This window comes from Heterocephalus glaber, unplaced genomic scaffold, assembly GCF_053883595.1.
Source record: "Heterocephalus glaber isolate CG9 unplaced genomic scaffold, H.glaber_assembly_v1.0 deba00001813, whole genome shotgun sequence".
Classification (NCBI taxonomy): Eukaryota; Metazoa; Chordata; class Mammalia; order Rodentia; family Bathyergidae; genus Heterocephalus; species Heterocephalus glaber.
In genome coordinates, this window is record NW_028258484.1 from 635,386 (window position 1) to 658,642 (window position 23,257).

A 23,257-nucleotide genomic window follows, 5' to 3' on the forward strand; every position below is an offset into this window, starting at 1 on the left:
TCCACCTGTCCCCACCCCGGGCCGGATCTCTCACCCCCACCTCCTCTTCCCGGCCCCGCCCTGCCGTCCCTCCGCCCCGCCTCGCCCCACCTGCCCTCTGACCTGCGCCCGGCAGTCATCAGCTCTTTCCCACAGGTTCCTTATGGGCAGAGGAGCCGCTGCAGCCGGGAGGCCTCAGAGCGCTCGGTGCCTCGGCCAGAGCCGTAGTTAGGACTCGATCTTGAGGAGTGGTGCAGCAGGCAGCCCTCTGCACAAGCGGCGCGCGGGCAGGCGACACGATGGCCTTCTCCCAGGTGCAGTGTCTGGACGACAGCCACGTGAACTGGCGCTCGAGCGAGTCCAAGCCTGAGTTCTTCTATAGCGAGGAGCAGCGGCTGGCGCTGGAAGCCCTGGTGGCCCGCGGCCGGGAGGCGTTCTATGAAGTGCTCCAGCGCGAGAACATCCGCGACTTCCTCTCGGAGCTGGAACTCAGGCGCATCTTGGAGACTATCGAGGTGTACGACCCAGGCTCGGAGGATCCCCGAGGCACCGACCTCGCACAGGGCCCCCAGGACAACGGGGTCGGTAACTGCGGCGAGGAGGGGAGAACCCCTGCCGAGGCCGAGCCGCCCCCCTCGCTGGAGTATTGGCCCCAGAAGTCGGACCGCTCCATCCCGCAGCTGGACCTGGGCTGGCCCGACACCATCGCCTACCGCGGCGTCACTCGGGCCAGCGTCTACATGCAGCCCCCGATGGAGGGGCAGGCCCATATCAAAGAGGTTGTGCGCAAGATGATCAGCCAGGCCCAGAAGGTGAGGAGCCACGAGTGGGAGTTCCTGCAGAGGTCGCTGGAGCCCAGCATGGGGACCCCAAAATGCTCTCTTCCTGGAAGGAGGTTTCCTCCTGGCCTTCCTGGGGTTGCTCAGTGTCCTTGCAAAGGAATAGGGTCCCCAAGCCCTCTAGCAGGTAACAGTGGGCTGCCTCATCGCAAAAGGCCGTTGTGCATTATGCTGTGCATTCCCCCAGCCTGGTGAGCAGGCTCCCCAGAAGACATTTGGGGAGTGGGGTGGGGAGGAATGGCACAGCTGTTTCTTACCTACTCTCCTTAGGGTGACACTGATTCACTCCTGAGAGTGAGGAGGTTCCCACACACGATGAGCTCTGGTGGAGAGGGCTTTTGTTGGAATTTGGAGCTATAGGTGTGGGGATTAAGAAGCAACCTAAGGGGCTAGGGATTTAGCTCAGTGGTTTCGCCGCCTACTTTGAAAGCCCAAGGACTGGAGTTCAATCCCCGGTACCAAAAAAAAAAAAAAAGCAACCTAAGTCTGTCTGAGTCTGGCTTGGAGACCTGAGTTCAAATGTGCTGCTTCCTGGCTATGCTGAGCAACTGAGAGTGAGTTGTTCAACTTCTGTGAGCCCTTTTGTGAGTGGCAGAAACTTTCCTGGCCAAGATGCCTGAGGAGATGGGGGAAATGGCTCAGGACATACCTGTGGTCCTCAGTGAAAGATGAGTGAATTCTACCGAAGACTGTCCACTTGGGCTGAGCTTTGCCATTAGAAGGGTTCTCAGGCCCGGTCTGAACCTCCCCTTCTTGACCCCCCTGAACTGGGCAGTGCCCCACTGAACCACTGACACATACTGAGAAGGGTGCTGACAGAGACAGACATTTGCAGACAGCCAAGCCATTGCCTGCAGCCATGACCAGAGGAGATGCTCTCTGGAAATGGCTCTTCACGGTTTCCCAGCCTGTCCAGAGGCGACTGACCCCTAGTGGGCTGTGTTGAGAAGGATTCTGAAGCTAGGTCTGGGCTGGGCTTGTGGGCTTGTGGGCTTGGAGTCTTACCGTCTTACCCTATTGCTGTTCCAGCCTGAGAGTGGAGCAGCTAACTGAACAAGACCAGAATGCTGGCTTGGGGGATCATCCTGGGTCACAGGAGACTTTGGGGAGCTCTTGGGCAGAGAAACCAAAAGTGGGTTAGAAGCTGATGAAGTGGCCCCCTGGCTCAGGTCTCCAGAAAGTGGAGCTCCTGCCCCACAAGGGGCCCAGGTCCCAGGTGGCTGCGAGGCTTCCAGTTTCTAGTCTGTAAAATGGGGTAGTGAGAACAAAAGCTGAGCCTCTGGCTATTGTGAGGCTGGAGTATCCAGTGACAGGCTTGAGGAAGGAGATGGAAGAGGTGGGTGGTGGGGAGGGGGAAGGGACTTGCATAGTTTTCAGGTGGAATAACCTGCTACGTACCTGCCAAAGGGTAGGAAGGTGCTACTGACGTCAGTGATTGTCGGGAACCAGCCTTAGAGAAGGCCTGCTGGGATCCCATCACCCAGCTTTACCCCTGTTTTTAAAATGGGGAAACTGAGGCCTGGGGTGGGGAGGGGCTTAACCTGCTGTACCTTTCCTCTCCTTCAACAATAGGAAGGAGGGGCCGGGGATTTAGCTCAGTGGTTCCGGCACCTGCCTTGCAAGCGAAAGGTCCTGAGTTCGATCTCCGGTACCAAAAATCCCCCCAAAAACCCAAAAAAGCAAAAACAATAGGAAAGGAGGCAGATACTGCTTTGCATCTTGGCTTGGGCATGGCCTCAGTGACTGATCTCCTATAGACAGAATGACAGCCTGTCCCAGTGATGGGGCCAGATAGGGGTGCCCTGGACAGGGCGTTCTGTCCTGAGCCCCACATCTTTCTCAAGTCTCTGTGATCACAGCGGAGACGGAGACCAACCACTCCAGGCAGTCCTGCCCCTCCACTCCTGAGCAACTCCAAGGTTATTGGTGTCAACTGTCTAAGATGATAGGCAGGAACACGCTGATCTCAGGTGCTAGTCCTGGTCTGTTTGTGTGACACCATGGTGGTGGTCCCCAAGTCTGACAGGAGGTGCTTCAGAGGCAATGGAGGCCAAGCCCCTTGTGTCATAGACGGGGACACTGCAGCATGGAGGATGCGATTTGTTCATGACCCCTAGTGCTGTTTTGAACCAAGCTCTGGGTCTCTGGCCCTTTGGGCATTTCTGCCACATCTATCCCTAACCCATGGGCAGACAGTTGTGTGTATGGGTGGGCAGTGATCACAGTAGCTAGTGTAGATGGAGTGGTGTGTAGGGCATTGTTCTCTCAGAGGGTGTCCCCATTTCTCAGATGTAGAAACTGAGGCCAGGCAAGTGAGTCCTTGCCCAAGGTCACCTGGCTAGCTCTTGGATGGAGGGTGATGAGCAGACCTGTGTCTTACCCAAACTCTTGGGCCTGTCCTTTGTGCCTGCCCCTCGTGCCTGGGTGACAGTAGCAGGACAAAGTGACAGGCAGGGCCTGGGAGGAGCAGCTGAGCCAGTGACCTGTAATCCTTGTCTCCCCTGCCCTGGCTGCTTCCCAGGCTCATGGGGCAGGGCGGGACACTGGCGGGTGCTGATGGGGCACTTTGCTCACCTGGTGGGGAGCTCCCTGCCTTCTCTGCTTATGATCACTTCTTGGTCCCCTGCCCCTGCCTTCTCTTCTCACCCCACAGCAGTGCGGGGGAAGCCAGCCCCTAGGCCTGGATGGGGATTTTGCTGTCCTGGCTGCAGGCCACTCATGGCCCTCTTTCCACAGGGGTTTCTGGGCTGTGGCTGATGGCACTGAGTCAGGGCGGCCCAGCCTGCCACCTCCTCACTCAGCCGGCCCTGTCGTCAGCACAACAGCAGACCCTGGGGCAGGGAAGTGACACAGCAGGCACTTAATCCACGAAGGCTCAGCCGTTGGGGAGCGGCTGTGTTCCTGTCAGGACTACCCTACTGTACCCTCCTTTCCCAGATGAGGGATGGGATAGTGGGTCATAGTACCAGGGTCATAGTAGTGTGAGGTCAGGTCCCCGACTGTGCCCCTACTGGCTTGTAGGACCTGGGACACACCCCAGCTTCTGCCACTCTGTCTGTAAAATGGGTAAGGCATTCAAGATTATTAAGGGTCCCTTCAGCTCTGACATGTAGCTGCCCTGTGATTCTAGACTCCTCTAAACAAGGGATGGGTAAGGGACAGGGATTTAGCTCAGTGGTTCTGGTACCAAAAAAACCCAACAAAGCCGTCCTATGAACAAGGCATGGGTGGTCCTGCATCTTACGCCCCCAGCTGTATGGCCCTGAGCTGACAGCTTGTACTCTGAGCTGCCCTCCAGCCTCAGTGGGCTCTTGACTCCCAGGTGGAGCATCACCTGCATGGCCACCCCCAACCCCCGGGAGCCAGTGGTTTATCTGAGGAAAAACCTGTTGTGGGGTTCCAGCTGCATACCAGGTAGGAGGGACAAGCCCAGCTGCCCTAGCTGCGCTACTCTCAGAGAGGGTAAGGCTGGGCTGGGCTGGGTTGGGGGCTGGAGAGCTGTAGTCTCAGCCAGAAAGGAGCACAGGTGTTCCAGCAGGCAACCTTTCTGGTGAGTGCTAGGGCCCCAGTCTTTGCAGCTCCCTTTACCAACCCTTGACAACCCAGGGAACAGCCCTAGGGGCAGAGACAAACATATTTTTCCATTTTACAGCTGGGGAAACTGTGGGAAGATGAGTTGCCAGGGGTGAGATCCCAACTAGAACCCAGATCTGTGCCTGCTAGGCCAGGGCTTGGGAATGGAAGCTCAGAGAAGTTAAGTGTCTTGCCCAAGGCAGGAAGTAACGAGAGCCCAGGCTTTATGATGCCTGATTAACCCCACATCTTTTCTGTCAGGTCCCCGCCTTCACACACTGAAGTCCTGGGCTACAGCTTGGCTCCAGGAGAATAAAAGCATCTTAATGAGGCATTTATTAAATGCCAACTATATGCCAGATGCCGAGCGGGCATTTTACCTACACTGTGTAATCCTTTCCATAACTCCATAAAGTAGGTGTTGTCTCCATTTTCCAGAGGAAGAAACTGAGACCTGGTAGGGCTCAGAGAGGGCAAATAACTTGCCCAAGGCCTCAGAGCTGACAGCTGGAGGGGCTGGGCCCAGAACCCAGGTCTGAGCTCTGAGCCCCACTCCCTGGAGAAGCAGCAGGCTGGCTCTTCCCAGTCTGCCCTTTAGTTCACCTCACTCCCCTTCCCTCCTGAGTCAGTACAGAGAAGACATTTTCCCAAGGCTCCTTGGCACCTAGACATTGGGGTCTTAGGGGAAAGGCAGTGCCCGAGCACCCTGGGACTGGGCACAGAGAGCTCGTGGCTGTGCTTGCTGGTCCCTATGGCCTGGGAGTTGCCCAGCCCCTTCCTGGGACCAGGAGGGTGGGCATCCATTGCACCCTCAGCTAGCCATGTGTCACCTAACGATCTCTTAGTAATGACAACCTGCAGACACAACAGTGGTTCTGTACATCACGTTGTCTAATGACATAGAGCATACTCTTAGGTTCACACAGTGAAATCTAAAACGGCATTTTTCAGAATGTGTCCCATGTGTTAAGACATGCACTGAACCAGGACTGTTCCTAGCACCTAGAGAGAGGCTGTAGTGGTGGTGGCCCAGCTGGAGCCCTGAGGGGTAGTGGCGGCCCAGGCTCCTACCTGCTCTGGCACCTCCCAGCCCAGGGCCTGGGACTTGCACCTGTCAGGGTGGGAACCATCTGATAACGTAATCCCAGGTGCTGGCTCCTGTCTTCTCCCCATGGCGCTCGAGTCTTAATTGAGAGTTGAGGAGTTGGGAGAGGCCCTTCTAGGAAGGAGCCTGTGAGGCAGGTGTAGGGACCTCTGGATCTTGAGCAGGCAGCAGTTCACTTGGTGCTGCCGCTGCCTGGCAAACTGCTTCTATTCCCAGATGAGGTGTCTGAGGCTCAGAATGGGTGACACAGGGTCTTTTGTTGGCTGGGCCCAAACTGGGTTCCATGGAGTTCTGGTCTCCTTAGTCTCCCTGCAACTGAGACTCCTGCCCTCTGGGCTGCCAGACAGACTGGTCCTTTTAGAGGCCCTAGCTCACCTGCCTGACTTACCCACTCCCATGCTGCACTAGCCTGGCCTCGGTTTCTTCATCTGTAAAATGAAGGCTGGCTACTTGTTTTACAGAAATGATAGACATGAGTGCCTGGAAGGACTGAGTGCCCAGAGGCTGCTCAGTGGGCCAGGCTTGTCCCTCTACATCTTGAGCAGCCAAGAAGGAAGAAGGCTTGTCCCCTGTGCCCTGGCTCATGTTGGCTTTTGCCAGGCAGGTTCTGTCCTGGGTGAGCTGCTCCTGCCTCATTTTTTGGGGTCTAAATGACCCCTGGGCTTGGGCTCCTTCCTAAGTTAAATGCCACATGGGCCAGTGGGAAGATGTCTTGGTGACCATCCTGAAGATACTCTCTTCACCCCAGATTTCAGTGCCACAGTGAGCTAACACCTGCCTCAAAAAGTCAAGGTGAGGGCGGGGGATTTAGCTCAGTGCTTTCGCTGCCTGCTGCGCAAGCGCAAGGACCAGAGTTCGATCCCTAGTACCCCCCCCCCCAAAAACCCCAAAAAAGTCAAGGTGAGATTTAAGTAGAGCCAAAGAGGGTATGTCAAGCACCCTGTGTAGTGTCCAGCATGGAGCTGGAAACCAGTGAATGTTGGGTCTCGTCCCTTATCCCTCCACCTTCATCTTCACTCTCTCTGTGAGCCTTTCTCTGGGAGTGGTATGGGTTGAGAAGCGACGATTTCTCCCTGTCCTGGGAGGAGTTCAATCAGGGGTTCCATGGAATGTGACAGACAGGACTGGGCCTTAGCCCAGCCCTGTGTGACCTTGGGTAAATCCTTTCCAGGCGAGGCTTCCTGGGCAATTAGGATGCCCCACTGTCTGGGACTTTGGATCCTGCAGCAACAGCAGTTTAAATGTCTTAGAATCTGTTGTTCTCAGGTTTTCCGGGATGTTCCCTGTTCCTGTGGGTACTGTGTTGGCCTGGATTCTGTGTCCGGAGGCCTGGCTGCCCCAGGACTCAGGGTCTCCATATGCCTCACCCACACGGCACAGTGCTGGTCGCCTGTTGGCCTTCCTGGGCTCTGCTGGCCTATCGTCTCTGCAGCATTCCTGAGTCTCTTGGCGAGGCGAGAGTCTTGGGCAGCGCCTCCATGTGCTGGGCCAGGCACAGGCAGGGCTCTTGCTAGGACGGCTTTGGGCAGGGCCAGCATGTGTTTTCACATGTGCTATTTATTTGCTGCTCAGGAGGTTCAGCCTCCTTTAATTGGCCTTCAAGAGGCTTCCTTCTTAACAGTCTGAGGATGAAGAAAGTTCACAAAACTGCTGTTTGACACGTGGGAAAGGGGCCAACCCACAGTCCTGGTTAACAAGAAGAGAAACTGAGGCTTTGAGTAGGGAAGATAACTATCCAGGAAAAGTGAGTGGGCCTTAGGGGGAAATGACTTTGGGGCCAGGATTGAGGGCAAGTTTGTCTCAGGACCCAAAGTGGGGGCTGAGTCAGAGCTAGGAATGGACACTTGCCCCCAAAAGAGCCTAGGAACAAATGGACTGTGGAGGTCTGGGACCATGACTACCCCCCTGGAAAATAGCAGAGGTCCTCACCACCCTCCCTGTTCTCCAGAAAAGGGACAGGCATATAAATGTCAGTTGGTTGGCCTGGTTACCACTGCTATGGCCCTCTACTCTGGGAGGCAAGACAAGGCTGTTCCTTAAACCAGTCCTCTCCTGCTGACAGGAGAGGATGGGGTAAATGGTTTGGAGCCAGGATCCAGTGGGGAGCATATCCAGGAGGTCCCCAAGACTTCCCAACACCTTGAGAACCCATCTACCCTGCCAGCAGCCAGGAGGGATAGGAAGGAAGCAGGTGAGAACTATGTTCCAAGCCTGCTGCTGCAGGATGTAAGGGCAGAATACTTCTTTTCTCCCTGTCCCTGTTCTGCACCCCAGTAAGGGAGGGAAGCCCTCCATGGCAGCTGCCATCCTGGAGACTTTTTATTTATTTATTTATTTTATTTTTTGGGTACCGGGGATCAAACTCAGGACCTTGAGCTTTCGAGGCAGGCGCCGGAACTACTGAGCTAAATCCCTGGCCCGGCCCTATTTATTTTTAAGTCTATGCAAGGAGGTGGTAGTAACTATAGTGCCTGGTCTGCTGGGAATGCATTCTCACAGCTTTGAGTGCCTGAAAGCATTTTTATTTCATCTTTGGTGTTGAAATATATTTTCATTGGCCATAAACTTCTAGGTCGATGGTTCTTTCCATTTAGTACTTTAAAGACGTTGCTCATTTCATTGTCTTGTAGCTTGCATTGATTCCATGAGATATCTGCCTTTTGTTTCTCCATATGGAATTTTTTTTTCTTCTGGCTGCTTTTAAGATTTTATTTTAAGATGGTTTTTTTATTTGGTACCGGGGATCGAACTCGGGACCTTGTGCTTGCGAGGCAGGCGCCGGAACCACTGAGCTAAATCCCCGGCCCAATTTTAAGATGATTACTGATTTTAGGTGACTTGACTATGACAAACTTTGTCATAGTTTTTTTCCTGCTCTTCTGCTTTCAAGAAGTCATTGAACTTCTTGAACATGTAGATTTCATTATCATCAAATGTGGAAGTGTTTGGTCATTATTTTTTCACATGTTTTTTCTGTCTCTCTCCCACCCCCAAACCCCTGCAGCCTTCTGAGGCTCCAGTTGCACAAAAATAGCTTGAAGTTGACTCACAGTGTGCTGATGAGCTGATCATGTTTCTTCGGTCTCTGTCTATATGACATTTTGGATAATTTATATTGATGTTTATTCAAGTTCACTAATCTTTTGTTCTATAGTGTCAAATCTGCTATTAATTCCACTCAGTGTATTTTTCATCTTTATGTTACATTTTTGTTTCTTTTTTTGTTTTTTGTGACAAGGTCTCACTGTGTAGTTCAGGTTGGTTTTTTGGTGTTTTTTTTGGTCCCGGGGATTGAACTTGGGACCTTGCACTTGGCGGAACCACTGAGCTAAATCCCCCTCAGGCTGGTTTTGACCTCACTATGTAGCCCAGGCTGGCTTCAAACTCACAGCGATCTACCTGCCCCAGCTTCCTGAGTGCTGGGATTACAAGCATGTGCCACCACACCAGTTTATGTTACATTTTTCACCTCTTGAGGTTGGATTTTATCTTTCATGTCTATATTTAATTTTTTCAACATATGGAATATACTTATAACTATTTTTGTCTTTTCCAATTCTCACATCAGTGTTAGATGGTCTCTTTTGATTGAGTCTGATTTTCTCATTTCTTTATGTGTCTAGTAATTTTTGATTGAATACCAGCCATGGTAGATTATGTGGGCTGCTGGTGTTTTTTTGTTTATTCCTTTAAATATGCAATTAAGTTTCTTGGAAAAAAATTTAACTGTGTGTGTGTGTGTGTGTGTGTACACTAGAGAATGAACCCAGGACCTTGTGCATGCTAGGCAAGTGCTGGACCACTGAGCTATATCCCCAGACCCGATTTTAAACTTTTGAGTTTTTCTCCTAAACTTTATTACGTAGGACTAGAGTGGTTTAGGATAGAAGGTACTGAAACTGTGGACCACAGGCCAAAGCTAGCCTACTATCAAATTTATAAATTGAACACAGGCATACATTCATTTATGTACTGTGTGGCTACTTGCCTGCTATAATAGCAGATTTCAGTAGTTGTGATAGAGAACTCATGGCCCACAAAACCTAAGATGTTTATTTTCTGGCCCTTTATGAGGGTTTGCCTATGCCTGGTCTAGAATTTATTTGCCCACTATTGTGCAATACACTAAGGTAGTCTGCAAGCCCTGTATGTTTGGAGGTTTTCCACTCTGGCTGGGGGAAAACGAGTTATTCCTGGTCCTACATGAGAACCAGCAACTGCTCTAGCTGTTCCTTTCTGGTGGTGCATTTTAAGGCTTGGTAGTTTCTTCCCATGCATTAGCTGCTCAATTGTCAGGTGAGGACTTGAGGGAATCCTCTGCAGGTCTCTGGAGTTCTCTGTGTACTTCTTTCCTCTCCAGTACCCTGCCCTGCAAACTGAACCTGATACACTCTGAGCAAACCCTGTGTCCTCAACTGAGGGAGATCACTTCACTCTTCCCAGGGCAGCCCTCCCAGCACTGCAACCTGGAAGCAGCTGGTGCCTTCTTAGGGCTTGCCTTGTTGAATCCTCTTCTCTCTGTGCTGAATCACATATTGTCCCTGGCTTTCTAGTGTTTGTTTTTTTTTTGGTACCGGGGATCAAACTTTGGACCTTGTGCTTGAGAGGCAGGTGGCAGAACCACTGAGCTAAATCCCCGTCATGGCTTTCTAGTTTTTGTCTGAGTTTTTTTATTGCTATGGCAAGAGGGTAAAACCAATCATTGTTATTCCAGCATGGCTGGAAGTGGGAGATGAATCCCAGGTCTTGATGGCTATTGCCACAGCCTTTAAGACTGCCTGCAGAATTCCCGTGAGCACCCTTGGGACTGCCTTTCTCAGCCCTGCAGCTGGCCAGAGGAAAGTGGGAGACAGTAGGTCATAATTCCTCCAGGTGTGGTGGGTCTGGCTGAATAGTAGTGGGTTGGTGGATAAGGAGGGTGAATGTAGCTGCCCCTTGCTAGTCCTGTGCTGGCTCACCTATATTAATGTACTTCTTGCCAATGACCTTGCACAGGGGATTGTTATTATCCCTACCAGGAAACTAGCACTTGCCCAACATCTCAGCTCTCTAGGAGGGGGGGTTGGAAGCAGACATGACAGACTCTCCCACTGCTTGCACATCTCAGGTTTGGAAGTGACTTGTCTGCAGCTGTACACTGCATTAAGACCATGTCAAGGCTGCAGGCTCCACAAGAATTGAGTGTGTCTTTCCCCTGCACGTGGGCATTTGCAGGGAGACCACAGCTGGCTCTCTCTGAGCAGACTTCAGGAATGTCTGTGGCCTGGGAGGATGAGGCAGGTGGAACCATTATACAGGGATTGTCACACGCAGGTCAGAAACCTTCCTATCTAACCCCATCTGTCTCAGGGTCCAGGTTTTGTGGGAGACTACCTTCCTGTGGCATCTCCTGAAATGCACGAGTGATACATGTTCAAGCCAGATGACCCAGAGTAATGACAGGGAGGAGCTGGGGTGGTAGAAGAGCTTCAGTTTGGTTTAAAAGGATGGATAAGAATTGTCCAGATAGAGGCAAAATTGGTAATTGGCCTTCAAGGAGGCAACCTATATGGGGATCTGGTGGATCAAAGCTTGACATTTTGGGGAGAGGGGCCAGCAGGGTCTGGGCCCCCTAGGAGAGGCTGGGCCACGCACCAGCACTTTTCCAGCAGTGTTCAGCTAGCCCATCTCAGCCCGCTTCTCCTCCCAGTCACTTCCAAGACAGCCTGTTCCACCCACTCGCCCTGCAAGGGCACTTTTGTTCCATAGAGTGGAGTCTGTGGTCACAGGGAGGCTGGAAAACAGCTGTTGTGGGTGTTGGGAGCCACAGGCTGGTGTTGGCACCTGGCAGGGTGGGAGCCTGCAGGGGTGTGGGGAGGTGGTGTGGCCACCTGCACTTCCTCTCTCAGGCCTGTGGGTGCAGCGAGATGCCCAAACCAGCCCAGACAGGCCCTGCTGGGCTCTGGGCACCTGGGGAACAGGGATGCAGGTCTTTCAGTAAGGATGTCAGAGAGGAAAGGTCTTGGACACCTTGTCTACTAGCCCATTGTGCAGATGAGGGGGTGCAGCTCACTCACAATTGGGACTGGAGCTCAGAGTGCCAGCCTGAGCCTGCTCTGGGTTTGTTGGGGACAGCATTCAGGCTGGGGCTGAGGGGGGTGCCTGGTGCTTCTCTCTAGGGGGACAGCTCTGTAGTGTTCAAACTAGACAGACCTGTGCAATGGGATGGACCCACACTCCTGCTTGGGAGGGACGGTGGCTGGTGCCAGCCCTGATTCCTGCAGTTGCTCCTGGGCTGAGCTACTCATTCTGGTTCTCAGTTGATAAAAGCTCCTTGTGACCTGCCCCAGGCTGAGCTCCTGCTGTACTATGTCCTGGATGAGCTCACAGGGTCATGAGTGAGCTGGGCTATCCAAACAGTTATTAGGCAAAGTAGTGAAAGCCACTGTGCCTCAGTTTCCTCCTCTGTAAAATGAGGAAAAGAACCGCTGCGTATAGCATGCTCTTGAACACCAAAGGTGTGGTCATGGTTGTCAAGCCACTGAGCTGCCCTGATGCTAAGGGTGGCTGTGTGGCCCTGGTTCTAGCCTCCATCACTGACTCTGGTCCCAGCTTTCCTGTGTACAAAATAGGGAGGGCACGGCAGGTGTGAAGGGCCTCCAGGAGACCTCTGTGACCTGACTCTGACAGGCCAAGCTGTGGGGGGTGATGCAGAGTACCAGCTACCCCCTTCCCAGCATCGTCCCAGACCCAAGCAGCACTCCCTGTCTGCAGCATCAGCTGGCACCTGTCGCAAGCCCTCGTCTGACCAGCTCCAACACCAAGACCAATGTCTGGGGAAGCAGCACTCAGAACAGGGCCCCGTGGGGGTTCCCCTAGGGGGACAGGCACCAGCAGATCCACCCCGACAGCAGGCAGTCCCTGGATCAGGTGCCCTGGCTGGCTGGCTGAGGGCTATGTGGGGAACAGAACAGATGGTGCCCGTCCTGCTAGGGCATGTCCTATAGCCCAAGCCCAGGGCAAGTCCCTGTCTGCCGTGGCACCCAAGGCTTGACCCACCCCTGATCGATCTGGGGGTGTGAAGGGGTACTGGCATGCCTCCAGGGAGGAGCTTGTTGGCTGTGCCTTGATTAGGCTCTTTTCCAGGACAGCATGTGAGGCTGTTTGCCTTCTTCGGAGTGGCTTATCCAGGGGGAATCACAGCTGGAGTGGCTAGGGGGCTATGGGGTCCCAGGTGAGGGGTTACTTTCTACCACCCCCGTTCCCAAACTCAGTCTCATAGCCCTTAGCTGGTGGTGAAATCCAAGGTCATTGCTTGTAGCCTCACACTCACCTCCTCCCTAGTCTCTGGCTTTTCCTTCAATACCTCCTGGCTGGGGAGCTCATTCCCTCTCAAGACCCCTGCCTATCCTTGGTCAGCTCCTGGGGGCACAAGGTACTTCCTCATCTGGCACTGACACTGCCTCTCTTTAGCTTACCTTCGTTCATCCCAGCCCCTGCCCCAACTGTGCTGATCCTCTGCCCCAACTGTGCTGATCCTCTGCCCCCTTCCAGTCTTGTAGAGGATCAGAGACAGTGAGCTACTACCCCAAGGGACAGAGGGCACCCTAGGCCTCGGCATCTGGGGAGTCCTGGCAGGTCTCACACTCTACCCTCTGGGAGGACCAGCACCTGCCCAGCCCTCTGTGGCTATGTGCCAAGGGAAGGGGCTGGGGATCAGCCCTGGCCCAGCCTGGAGGTGGCTCTAGGCCCTGCCCTAACTTGCTCTGTGACCTCTAGCTAGACTAATGATCTCACTGAGTCTCAGTTTATCTAGCTGCATGCTGGGATCTCACTGCTGTGAAGTTTGCAAGAGATTGGGGAAGTGAGGGCCAGGAAGACCAACCTTCTGGGAACTCCCTTTGAGGCTGGTTGTGGGGAAAAGGTAGGACCTAAGTGTACATGAGGCCCTCCTCCAGGCCAGGGTCTTTTCACATGCTGTTATATCCATGTGTGCTTAGTTTTCCCAAGAGATGGGGCTTGTATTGATGAGAAAGCTGCCCAGAGAGGTAAAGAGCCTTCCTCAGGGTCACCCAGCAAGTTCATGGCAGGGCAGGCATGGAGCCTTCCCCTTGCAGGAATTTGGGTTTTGGTGCCAGATGAGCAACTGGTGTCAGCAGTGGCCTGAGGCTGGGGAGGAGCCCCAGTGGGCCTGCAGGGGCCGGCCTGGTGATCTAATGCTTCAGTGTGCAGATACATCCCCAGCAGGCTCCAGGCTGCCTCCTGTCACCCATGTGTATGGATCCCAGGGAAGGGAGCCTGCCAGGCCACTCTCATAGTGGGGGCAAGTGAGCTCGGCTCTTTGCAGGCCTTGGTAGATGCCAGCCCAACTCCATCCCCAGCTTGCTGTGTAGCCTAGGGCACCTCCTGGCCTCTCTGTGTAAGGGTCCTTAGGCAATTCTTATCCCCAGGGGCAGTAGGCCAGCTGTGGGGGTGCAGCCTAGGGAGTGGAGGTCTGTCTGGCTCTGCCGCACTGGGTAGCTGTGACAGGCATGTGACCTGGTCTGACTGCTCTTCTGTGCCACCTGGGGGCCTGGGAGGGGAAGGGAAATGGGGAAGAGACTAAAGGCCATCTCTGTGCTTGCTCTGCTCTGTGTCTTGAGGACTCTCAGGTGAACAGTTGGGTTTGGCCACACTGGGTTGGGTAGATGTATTTTGACCCCAGGGGCCCCATTTTGAGCTGGGTCCAGGAGAATGGGGGTCCCCTGTGGTGGGGACAGATATAGTGAGGTGACAGGAAAAGCACAGGTGCTGGTTTGGAATTTGTCCAGACTAGACAGGAGTAGTGGCAGCAAGGGAGGCCTGCCAAAGTCCACTGCAGCCCTGGGACACTGGGGAGGCCCCAGTGAGTTGCTCCTTAGCTGCTGCCCTTCTCCAAGCTGTTGACACAGCTGGGTTATCTCTGTGTGGCTGGTGTTGTCTCAAGAATGGACCAGGATAGGGCCCCTGGGTGAGCCCCTCCTGAGTGCTGGTGGGAGATGCCTGATCCAGGTGAGAAAGGAGGCACTCTGGGGCCAGCCGTGACACACACAGGGCCTCACACCGAGACCCTCCTTGACTCCTGGCCTTTGTGGACCATCCTTTCCCAGGGTGCCTGTGGACCCTGCACCTCCTGCAGTGGCCTGCTCTTCTCTCTCCATCCACTCCCCACCATGTGTCCACTTAGCTTTGTGCGCCATGGTCTGTGGTACAGAAAGGGTAGGCACTTGCTGCCTGCTGAGTCCAGCCAGAGGCACTGACCAAGACGTGTGTCCTAAATGTCAAATCCTGGCCTAGAGAGGCCCCAGTCTGTCCTCCACACTCATGAGCCTAAGGCTGCTCGGGGCAGGGCTGGTGTGGACACTCCAAAGACAACGGTGACATAGAAGGATTATGCATCTTGCTAAAGTGCCCTGTCTCCACTACTGTACTCACAGCCCAGTCTCTTTCTGTCCCCAGGTGATAGCTGTGGTCATGGACATGTTCACCGATGTGGACATCTTCAAGGACCTGCTAGACGCTGGCTTCAAGAGGAAGGTGGCTGTGTACATCATCGTGGATGAGAGTAACGTCAAGTACTTTCTACACATGTGTGAGCGGGCCCGCATGCATCTGGGACACCTGAAGGTGAGCCAGCTCCTTGGTTGCCTAGACAGCAGGAGGGCAGGGCTCGTTCAGTTGGTCAACAAATAGTTTCCCTATATTGGATGGTGTCCGTACCCCACACACAGAGTTCAGTGATCTTAGAGCTGTAGGCCAAGCAATCACAGAGCTTGAATGCCCCGAGGGACAGGATAGTCACTGCCTCTAACAGGCAGATAAGATAAGCATTGATTAAGTGCTTGAGGACCAGGTGCTAGAGCTCATGCCAGGTACTATATCATGTGTTATTTCAAAGCAACTTATGCCATGATAGCTACTTGTCTGCTTATATACCTCCAATGATAGGTGTATGCTCATCTCTTCCTCAGACACCTCATGCCTTATCTGGAGAGCTCCGACTCCCAGAAAGCCCTTTCTTAGCTTAAACACAAATCTGTCTCCATATAATGTCTACTCACTGGTATCAGGAGCTGACTCAGATAGAAGAAGCTCCCTAAGGCCAAGGTCAGAGTTGAAATGGATTTTAGGTGTATGAGCAGAGTAGACCAGATCTTTGGGATAGGGGAAGACAGTAGAACAAAGGAGGAGAGGAGAAGAGGTGTAGAGGAGAAGGCTGCCTACAGGGTTCTCTGCACTGCTTTGCTGGGTCTCCTTGAGTTTGCTGTCTCCTCTCTCTGGATTTCAGGAACTCATTGGCCCGGCAGAAGAGCAGATGAACTGATGTAGCTAGACTCCTCCACTCAGACAACCAGCAATTGCTTGGCACCTGCTATGTGCAGAATGTTTCCCTGATTTTAGATTGCTATGCATAGAGGCAGCTAATGCTTCTTTAGCAGGTGATGTATGTCAGGTTCCATCTGAGGCACTTCTTCTGGATCAATCTTCCCAATGATCTAGTGGGATGGGGCTGTCATTCCTATTTTGGAGATGAAGAAATGAGCATCTGTCCAGGAGTCTTCAGTGGGGGCCAGCCCCAGACCCTCAGGCTTAGCTCCAAATCCCTGGGCTTCAGGCTTGAGATCAGCATGCACATCCCAGATGGGGCAGCATGGGCTGGTTAACAAGGGGCTGGACTTTAAATTTGTAGGCATTTGTCAATACCCAGCCCCCAAGCTGAGTCTTTTCAAGTGGGTGTGACTTCTCTGCTGCCTCTAATTTTGGGGACATTTTCATGTGGTCTCCCTGGTAGATTGACCCTGAGACCAACGCCACCTGCCATATAATTAGCACTGGGAATCAGCTCCGGTGGCAGACAGCTCATGCCAGAGAGAGCTGCTGTGTGGAAAAGGCGACTCTTGGAAAGTGACTGCAGAGGCCCCACCACCTGTGCACCTGCCATACTCCAGCAGGTGTTTCCCATGTGTGTCCCTCCACAGTGAGATGCAGATGCAAGGAGAGAGCCACAGATGCTGAGGAGGTCCTAACCCAGGGCCCTGAGGCCCTTCTCAGCAGAGAAGACATGGCTGTCCCTCTGCCTGGAGTTCTGAGCTCCTAGGAAGTGGAAAGAAGTGGCTAGGGGAGGCTCCCTGCCTGTGGCTATCTGTGGGCCTGGAGAGCCTGAGCCAAAAGGGGCCCATCATCATCTGAAGTAGTCTCCCACAGGGCAGATGGGGAAACTGAGGCCTGAGGGAGGCTGTGACTTGCCCAAATTTTTTTGTCAGGGCTGAACCTAAAATCCAGAAGAGAGCAGTGGGCTCTGGCAAGGAGGGTACAGACCCCCATAACTCAGGATACCCTGGTGCTGTTCAGGGTCTTCCTATCTCCTGACTCACAGTGGGACTTGTGTGCATGGCTCCCCTCACCTCATGGCTACACTGGTGGCTCACCAGGGTGCTTGTGGGTGAAACAAAAAGACTCTGCCAAGTGAGTGCAGCTTTGCATCTGCTGGCTGTAACACAGGAACCCCAGGCCCTTGGGCAGGGGCTTGGGTGCAGCCTTCCCTACCCACCACTGGCCCATCAGCTGGCCCATGACCCTCAGGCCCAAAGAGGAGCAGCTCACACTGTAGTTCTGCTCAACCTGCCCTGCTCCACTGCCTTTCTCTCTGGGAAGGTGGCAGAGTCTACAGGAGCAGAACACCTTCGTGGGAAAGTGTTACCTGGCTTCCTCATTCTTAGCTCTGAGCTGGCTTCTCCACAGCCCTGGGCCGGTGGCTGAAGGCTCCTGGGACCCAGCCCCAGCCAGGTGTCACCTTGTCAAAGACCTGCCTGGCCTGCCTCCCTGCCTGCAGGCTGGCTGGGCCTGGACCTGTCTTGGGAGCACTTCCTCTGTGGCTAATCCATGGCCTGCCCTTGGCCACATGCTGCTCTGGCCAGCTCTGTGCTGATCTGTCCCTGGATCCATGGGACCCAGGGTACCACTTGCCCCTGGTGGGGTCATATTTGTGACCATGGGGTGTCAGCTGTTAGTCTGGAAGAGCACTAAGAGCCAAGCTTGAACCCAGCCTTGCCACCTACACTGTAACCTTGGGCAGTCACTGAAACTTCTGAGGCCTCTATTACCTTGTTGAAAAATGGGAACATTGTCATTTATTTGGCTGAACTTCTGGGAAGAGAAAGGACACTGGAAATGACTTCCCTTCTTGTTTTGTCTTTGTTTGGGACAAGCAGGGTTCCTCCTGTGAGACCCCAAGTCTGGTCTGAGCACTGAACCGTGGTCTGGTTAGGAAGCACTTTCTGTCCCTCCTCCTGAGGTCTGAGCCTGCACCAACACATTCTGGAGTGTTACTGCTTGGGCCAACCCCAGTCCTAGTCTTCTGGTGGTGTGGAGCAGCGTGCAGAGCCTCCTCTCAGGTGTGCGACCCCAGTGTCTCAGTACCTGCCTCCTGTTCAGTTGGCCTCACAATATCACAGATGGGGAGCAGGCATAGGGAAGAGCACCCTGTCTTTCACTCACTACATTCCCTCAAGGTCACAGGGCCAGGCTGGTGACCAGGCCACATTTTGGGGTGTTCCTGGGTGCTAGGGATGTACCAGGGCTAACAGGAGCCAGGCTGGGACTTAAGGCTCTTGGCTTACACTGTACAGGAGACATGAGAGGGCTGGCTGGTGTAGAAAACTACCTGGCTTTGTGTGGCCAAACTGGAAAAAACAGCAGCTACTTTAGCAAAGGCTGGACCATTTCTGTTGAGGAAGGAAACCTCAGCAGGTGACCACAGGAAGACACATGGTGAGGATGCAGAGCAAAGCCTCAGAATGGACAGATCTGCGGCCGCTCCTTTACTGATGGAAGGTGGAAAGGACACAAGATGCATCCTGAGCAGGCTTGGCCTGGGAACATGAGGCCAAGCCAGGTGTGTGGGATGCAGGGGACAGAGCCTGTCTCTCCCCCCAGCCCCCGCCTTCCCTGGGTGTGCTGGCTCTGTGCCCTCTCTGATCCAGGCCCAGGTCTGTGATGGATCTAGGGCATAGAGCAGAGATTCTTAGCTAGGGTGTGAGGGAGTCTGTCCCACATTGGGCCATGTCCAGAGACGTATTTGTCACAGATCAGAGTACCAGTGGCATCTAGTGGGTAGAGACCAAGGATATTGTTAACATCCTGCATGCCCAGCAGTGTTCCCACAACAGGGCAAGAGCAGGGACCCTCAGACAAGGATGTGGAGCTAGGCTGGCTCAGCTCTGTCCTGTCACTGCCCCATCCCACCATAAAGATGGTTCACAAAGGACTTCCCACCCCAACATCATGACAGCTTGGGAGTCAGGGTGAATACTGACCCTACACACTGCGCAGGGAAAACAGGCCCTTTAGAAGAGAGTGGAGGTTGTCTGGGCCTCATACTCCTGCTTCGCACATAAGTCTCTGCTATCTTCTATGCTCCGTACTCTTAGCCTGGCCTCACCAAAGGGTTCAGGCTTGATCAGGATGCATCTTTGGGCCTCCCCAAGCTCCTTCAGCCCAGGAGATGGTGGGAGATCCCTGCAGGGAATGGGCAGCTGAAGACCTGTCCTCAGGCTTCAGGATAGGGAGATGTGGGTAAGTCTCTTCCTTTCCCTGAGCCCATCTGGCCACCTGGCAAGCACACTGACAGTCCTGGGGTCCCTGAGGAGTCTGTACCTTCCCAGACATTTCCTGTTTCCCTGTGTCAGTCCCTCACCAAGTCCATATGCTGCCTAGAGTTCATCCCTCCTCCACTCCAACAGACAGTGGCCATCTCCTGGGACCCTCTGTATGTGGCTATACTCCATCCACATGGTAGCCCTGGAGCACAGGTGGGCAGGCCCACTTCACTGATGAGAAAACTGAGGCGTGGAGAGGGCTGGTTGGTGACTGTTTGACACCAGGACCGAGCAGCGTTTCGCAAGAGCTGCAAATGGCCAGACCTACCTGCTCCAGGGGCCCCTGGTCGTAGTTGGATCCCATGGTTTTGTGAGCCCAAGTGAGCCCAGGGGTCCTAGAGGCCTGGGTGGTTTTGGGGCAGGATGCTGCAATCCACCTCAGCTCTGGTGCCATCCTGCCAAATGCATTTGGAATGGAAGCCGCCCTATGAGAGCAGAGGAAGAGCTGCCTGGGCATCCCCATCTACGCTCCCCTACTCTGACCTTCTGAAGTCCCAGAATGTCCAAGGACTTGCCCTTGCACCCACTTGGGACAGCCCCGTGTCCCTCCACCTATCTGCTCATCCTCTGCTGGGGGTATCCCAGGACCTGGGAGACAATACGGCTTTGTGGGATGCTCCACCTCTGCTCAGACACCTGAGACATTACCTCATCTGGCCAGGCCTGTGGGGTGGGGCCACCCAGGAACAGGCCAGGAACAGCCTGGCAGCCTGGCAGCCTGGCAGCCTGGCAGGAGGTGGGGGGGCCCTGCTGCAAGCCCCTACCTGCTGCCAGGCCCCAGCCATGGATGAGATTCAAGATCAAGGGCAAGCCCTCAGTGTGCAGACAGGGCAACATAAACCCAGAGAGGGCCAGAGGCTTGCTTTGAACACAACTGTGAGCTGCTTCTCACATGCCTACTGAGTCACCCTGGGATATAAGTGCTGGCTCCCTGAGTCCTTCATCTGGACAGAGCTTGGGGTGGGGTATGGAGGCTGGTGGCCAAGGAGGAAAGTGTGGTTCCAGCACACAGAGTGTTGGGCTGGAGGCCACAGGATGCCACAGAGCTGGCTGTGGATGGCCACAGATGACAGGGGAAGGCCTCCAAGATCTTTGTTCTGACCTCTGGTCCCCAAGTGTGCTCTGTGTTGGGTACAAAGTCACGAGTATTAATTGTCCTGGGCTATGGCCAGCTTCCTGCTGAGCTGGCTGTGTGTGGACAAGCAGCCTTTGGGCGGAGGGCTGGGAGGGCCACCCTGGCAACTGAGGCTTATCTGGCTTCTGGGCTGGGCCCAACAGCAAGGTTTATCCCACTACTGGGCATCTGGGCATCGCATGAGGACTCCCAAGATCCCACCCCAATCAGCCTCTATGGATACTGCCCTGGGACCGCCTTGGCAAGAAAGGTGGGGATAGGGAAGGGAACCCAGGGCAGGGGTGCAGTGGATGAGCTGTCTCTCTCAGGCCTCCCTCAGCCTCAGTCCCCCACCCCAGTCATTTCACACATCCTTCCCAGAACAGCTAGAACTGTTCCTGACATGCAGGTCCACCACAGCACTCTCTGTTCTAATCTTCCCATGGTCCCAACTGCCCAGCCAAGCCCAGGCTCTTAAGCAGGTGTAAGGGTCTTTCATCAGCTTCTGGCTCAGCCCGCTCAGTAGGCTCCCGCACCCACCGCGCCTCCTGAGGCACTCTCGGCTCTTACACAGCCTGCACCTCGTGCCAGGCTTTGGGTCCCTCTGCCTAGAAGCTTTGCCTTCCTACCCCGACCCACATCATCCTTTCCCAGGAGTCTCTCTGGCCACCCCTACACCCAGGCTGCCTCCTCTGCAGTCCTGGCCATTCCTAAAGATTTGTTTACTCATCTGCTTCCTGTCACCTCCACGAGATCCTTGTCACCATCACCACGGTATCTGCTGCCAGGGGCCTCGCATGGGTCGGCGAACAAGTGAACATGTGGGCAGTTAATGAGCTGGGGCCAGTGAGTGGGTGAGGGGACAGATGGGTAGTCACAGCCCTGTCTGACAAAGACTGTGTCACTGTCAAGTGCCTGAAGGAGGGAGGGAGACTGCTGTCAGAGGTTTGCAGGCAGACCAGTTAGGATGCTCTTGAGGGGTTCCTGTCCTGGGTGGGTGTCAGAATCCCTGGGGCTTGAGTTAAAACTCTTAGCTTGACCACAGGCCTCCTAAGTCAGACTCCCGGGGTGGGGGGTGGGGTGTCTAGGAGCCCTGGTGAGCCTTGGGGCACATGAGCTCCAGGTCACCTGCCCAGCTGAGGTTCCACTCTGGGAGGCCTGGGCTGTTCCTCCATGCCTGTGTCTAAGCCAGGCTTGGCCTGGCTTTCTGCTCTGCCATGTCCCAGCACTGGCTTATTGAGGGGAGGGAGCTAGCACCAGGCCTAGGCCCTCAGTCACAGCCAGAGACACCACTGGAGAAGAGAGGCCCTCAGGTGGGCCCTCTGGGAAAGGCTGGCACTTGTACCTGCTCTGCCCCTCATGCTTAGTCCCCCTCTCTGGGTCTCCATTCCCCTCTGTGGCCTCTGACGGCCTTTCTACCTGCTCCTGAGCTGGGGCATCCAAGCTATATGAGGAATTGAATCTGACCATTTACCAAATTTATCCTCGATTCCAGGTAGTGTCCTGGCCCTGGGGAAGCAGGAGAGCTTGTTGTCCCTGCCTGGAGGGAGCAGAGCCAGCAGGGACAAGAAGACAGGGTATCAAGAATAGGGAGAGGCCAGTCATCTAAAAGGGCATGATTGTTAAGAGTGCAGGACCCAGATTGCTTAGGATGGATCCCTTCCTTTCCTTCACCACCTTCCTTCCTCTCTTGGTCACACAATCCTCAGCTGTTCATGGGACCCGTATAAAACATCACCCTTCCCTCAACATCTGATGTAGCCAGTCATGATGGCAGGTGCCTATAGTCCCAGGCTGAGGCTGAGGCAAGAGAATCTCCTGAGCCCAGGAGTTTGAGAACAGCTTGTGCACCATAGTGAGACCCTGACTCAACAACAAACAAAAAACCCCATGCTAACTGCCACCTGCTGCAGCAGCACTTCCCAAACTGGCCTGGCCACACAGATTTTGTCCTGCTAGGTGCTATTCTGCAGACATTCTCTGGGCTAAAGTCGAGACCTTCTTGGCCCAGTCTCTTCATTACCAGTGTCAGGTCCCTCTGTGTCCCCCTTGGGCCCTGTAGTTCCAGGTATACCACAGCCTTTCTGCAGGCCTGGCCTCATAGCCTCTTTCCCATCCTCCAACGTCCTCCCTGATCCACAGCAGTTTACTCCCACCTCACCGCCCCCATGTGATCGATATTACAGCTGTCTAATTTGGCCTCCCTATTCCCCAATGCAGAATCTCAGGGTGCGCAGCAGTGGAGGAACTGAGTTCTTCACCCGGTCGGCCACCAAGTTCAAGGGTGCCCTGGCCCAGAAGTTTATGTTTGTGGATGGAGACCGAGCAGTGTGTGGCTCCTACAGGTGATTCTCCATGGGGTTTGGGGGGAGTGGCGCCTCTGATTCCCAGTTGGTTTCTGCCTTTAATCCTGATGTTTTATATCCTGGTTATTCTGGTTTGTTGGTCCCCAAACTGCTGAAGTGTGTATGGGGCTGGGCATGCCTGCCTGTGTATCTCTGGAGGCAGGCAGAGGAGGGCTTTTGTCCAGGGTGACTATTGTTCCAGCCCCTAGTGTCACTGGCTTGGAGATTGGGTGGAGCCAGGTCAGGATGCACCTTCCCAAGCCTGCAGAGCAGTCACTGTCACAGCCATCTTCAGGGACAGGGCTAGCTTTGCAGGTACCATCCAAGTCACTCCTAGGGTTGGTGGTGGCAGTGAGCTTTGTGATGGCACTGGGCTCCAGGTGCTAGACTGAGATTTCCATCTGCCTTATGAATTCAGCTGAGAGCACAGTGCTGTTCTACTTTGCCGAGGTGGCAGCGGCTCCATATAAATGACTTTCCCGGGCTCCCAGACTCAAGTCTGATCCCATAGCTGTGCCCTGTAATTTGCAACCCCCAGTCTATATCTTGATTCCAGCCCGTTGGTCATAGTTTGAGGGATACCAGCCTGGGGTGTATGGTGGGCTCTTCTGATGCCTGCTGGGACGGAGGAAGACTATAGAATAGGG

At 54.3% G+C, this 23,257-nt stretch overlaps 2 protein-coding genes across 13 annotated transcripts in view; one reads left to right on the plus strand and one right to left on the minus strand.

The window, feature by feature from the left end:
* The window catches only part of Slc5a10 (solute carrier family 5 member 10), a 77,314-nt gene that overhangs the window by 14,626 nt on the left and 39,431 nt on the right, over positions 1-23,257 (minus strand). The gene's annotated exons all lie outside the window — the stretch shown is intronic.
* Positions 1-23,257, plus strand: part of Sack1g (scaffolding CK1 anchoring protein G) — a 31,389-nt gene that overhangs the window by 430 nt on the left and 7,702 nt on the right. For all 3 annotated transcript variants that reach the window (XM_004868765.4, XM_013067043.3, XM_004868764.3), the window contains exons 2-4: positions 136-791; positions 14,953-15,120; positions 22,486-22,610. In XM_004868765.4, the coding sequence (XP_004868822.1) occupies positions 279-791; positions 14,953-15,120; positions 22,486-22,610 (806 nt within the window). In that variant the 5' untranslated portion in view covers positions 136-278. The remainder of the gene's footprint in view (positions 1-135; positions 792-14,952; positions 15,121-22,485; positions 22,611-23,257) is intronic.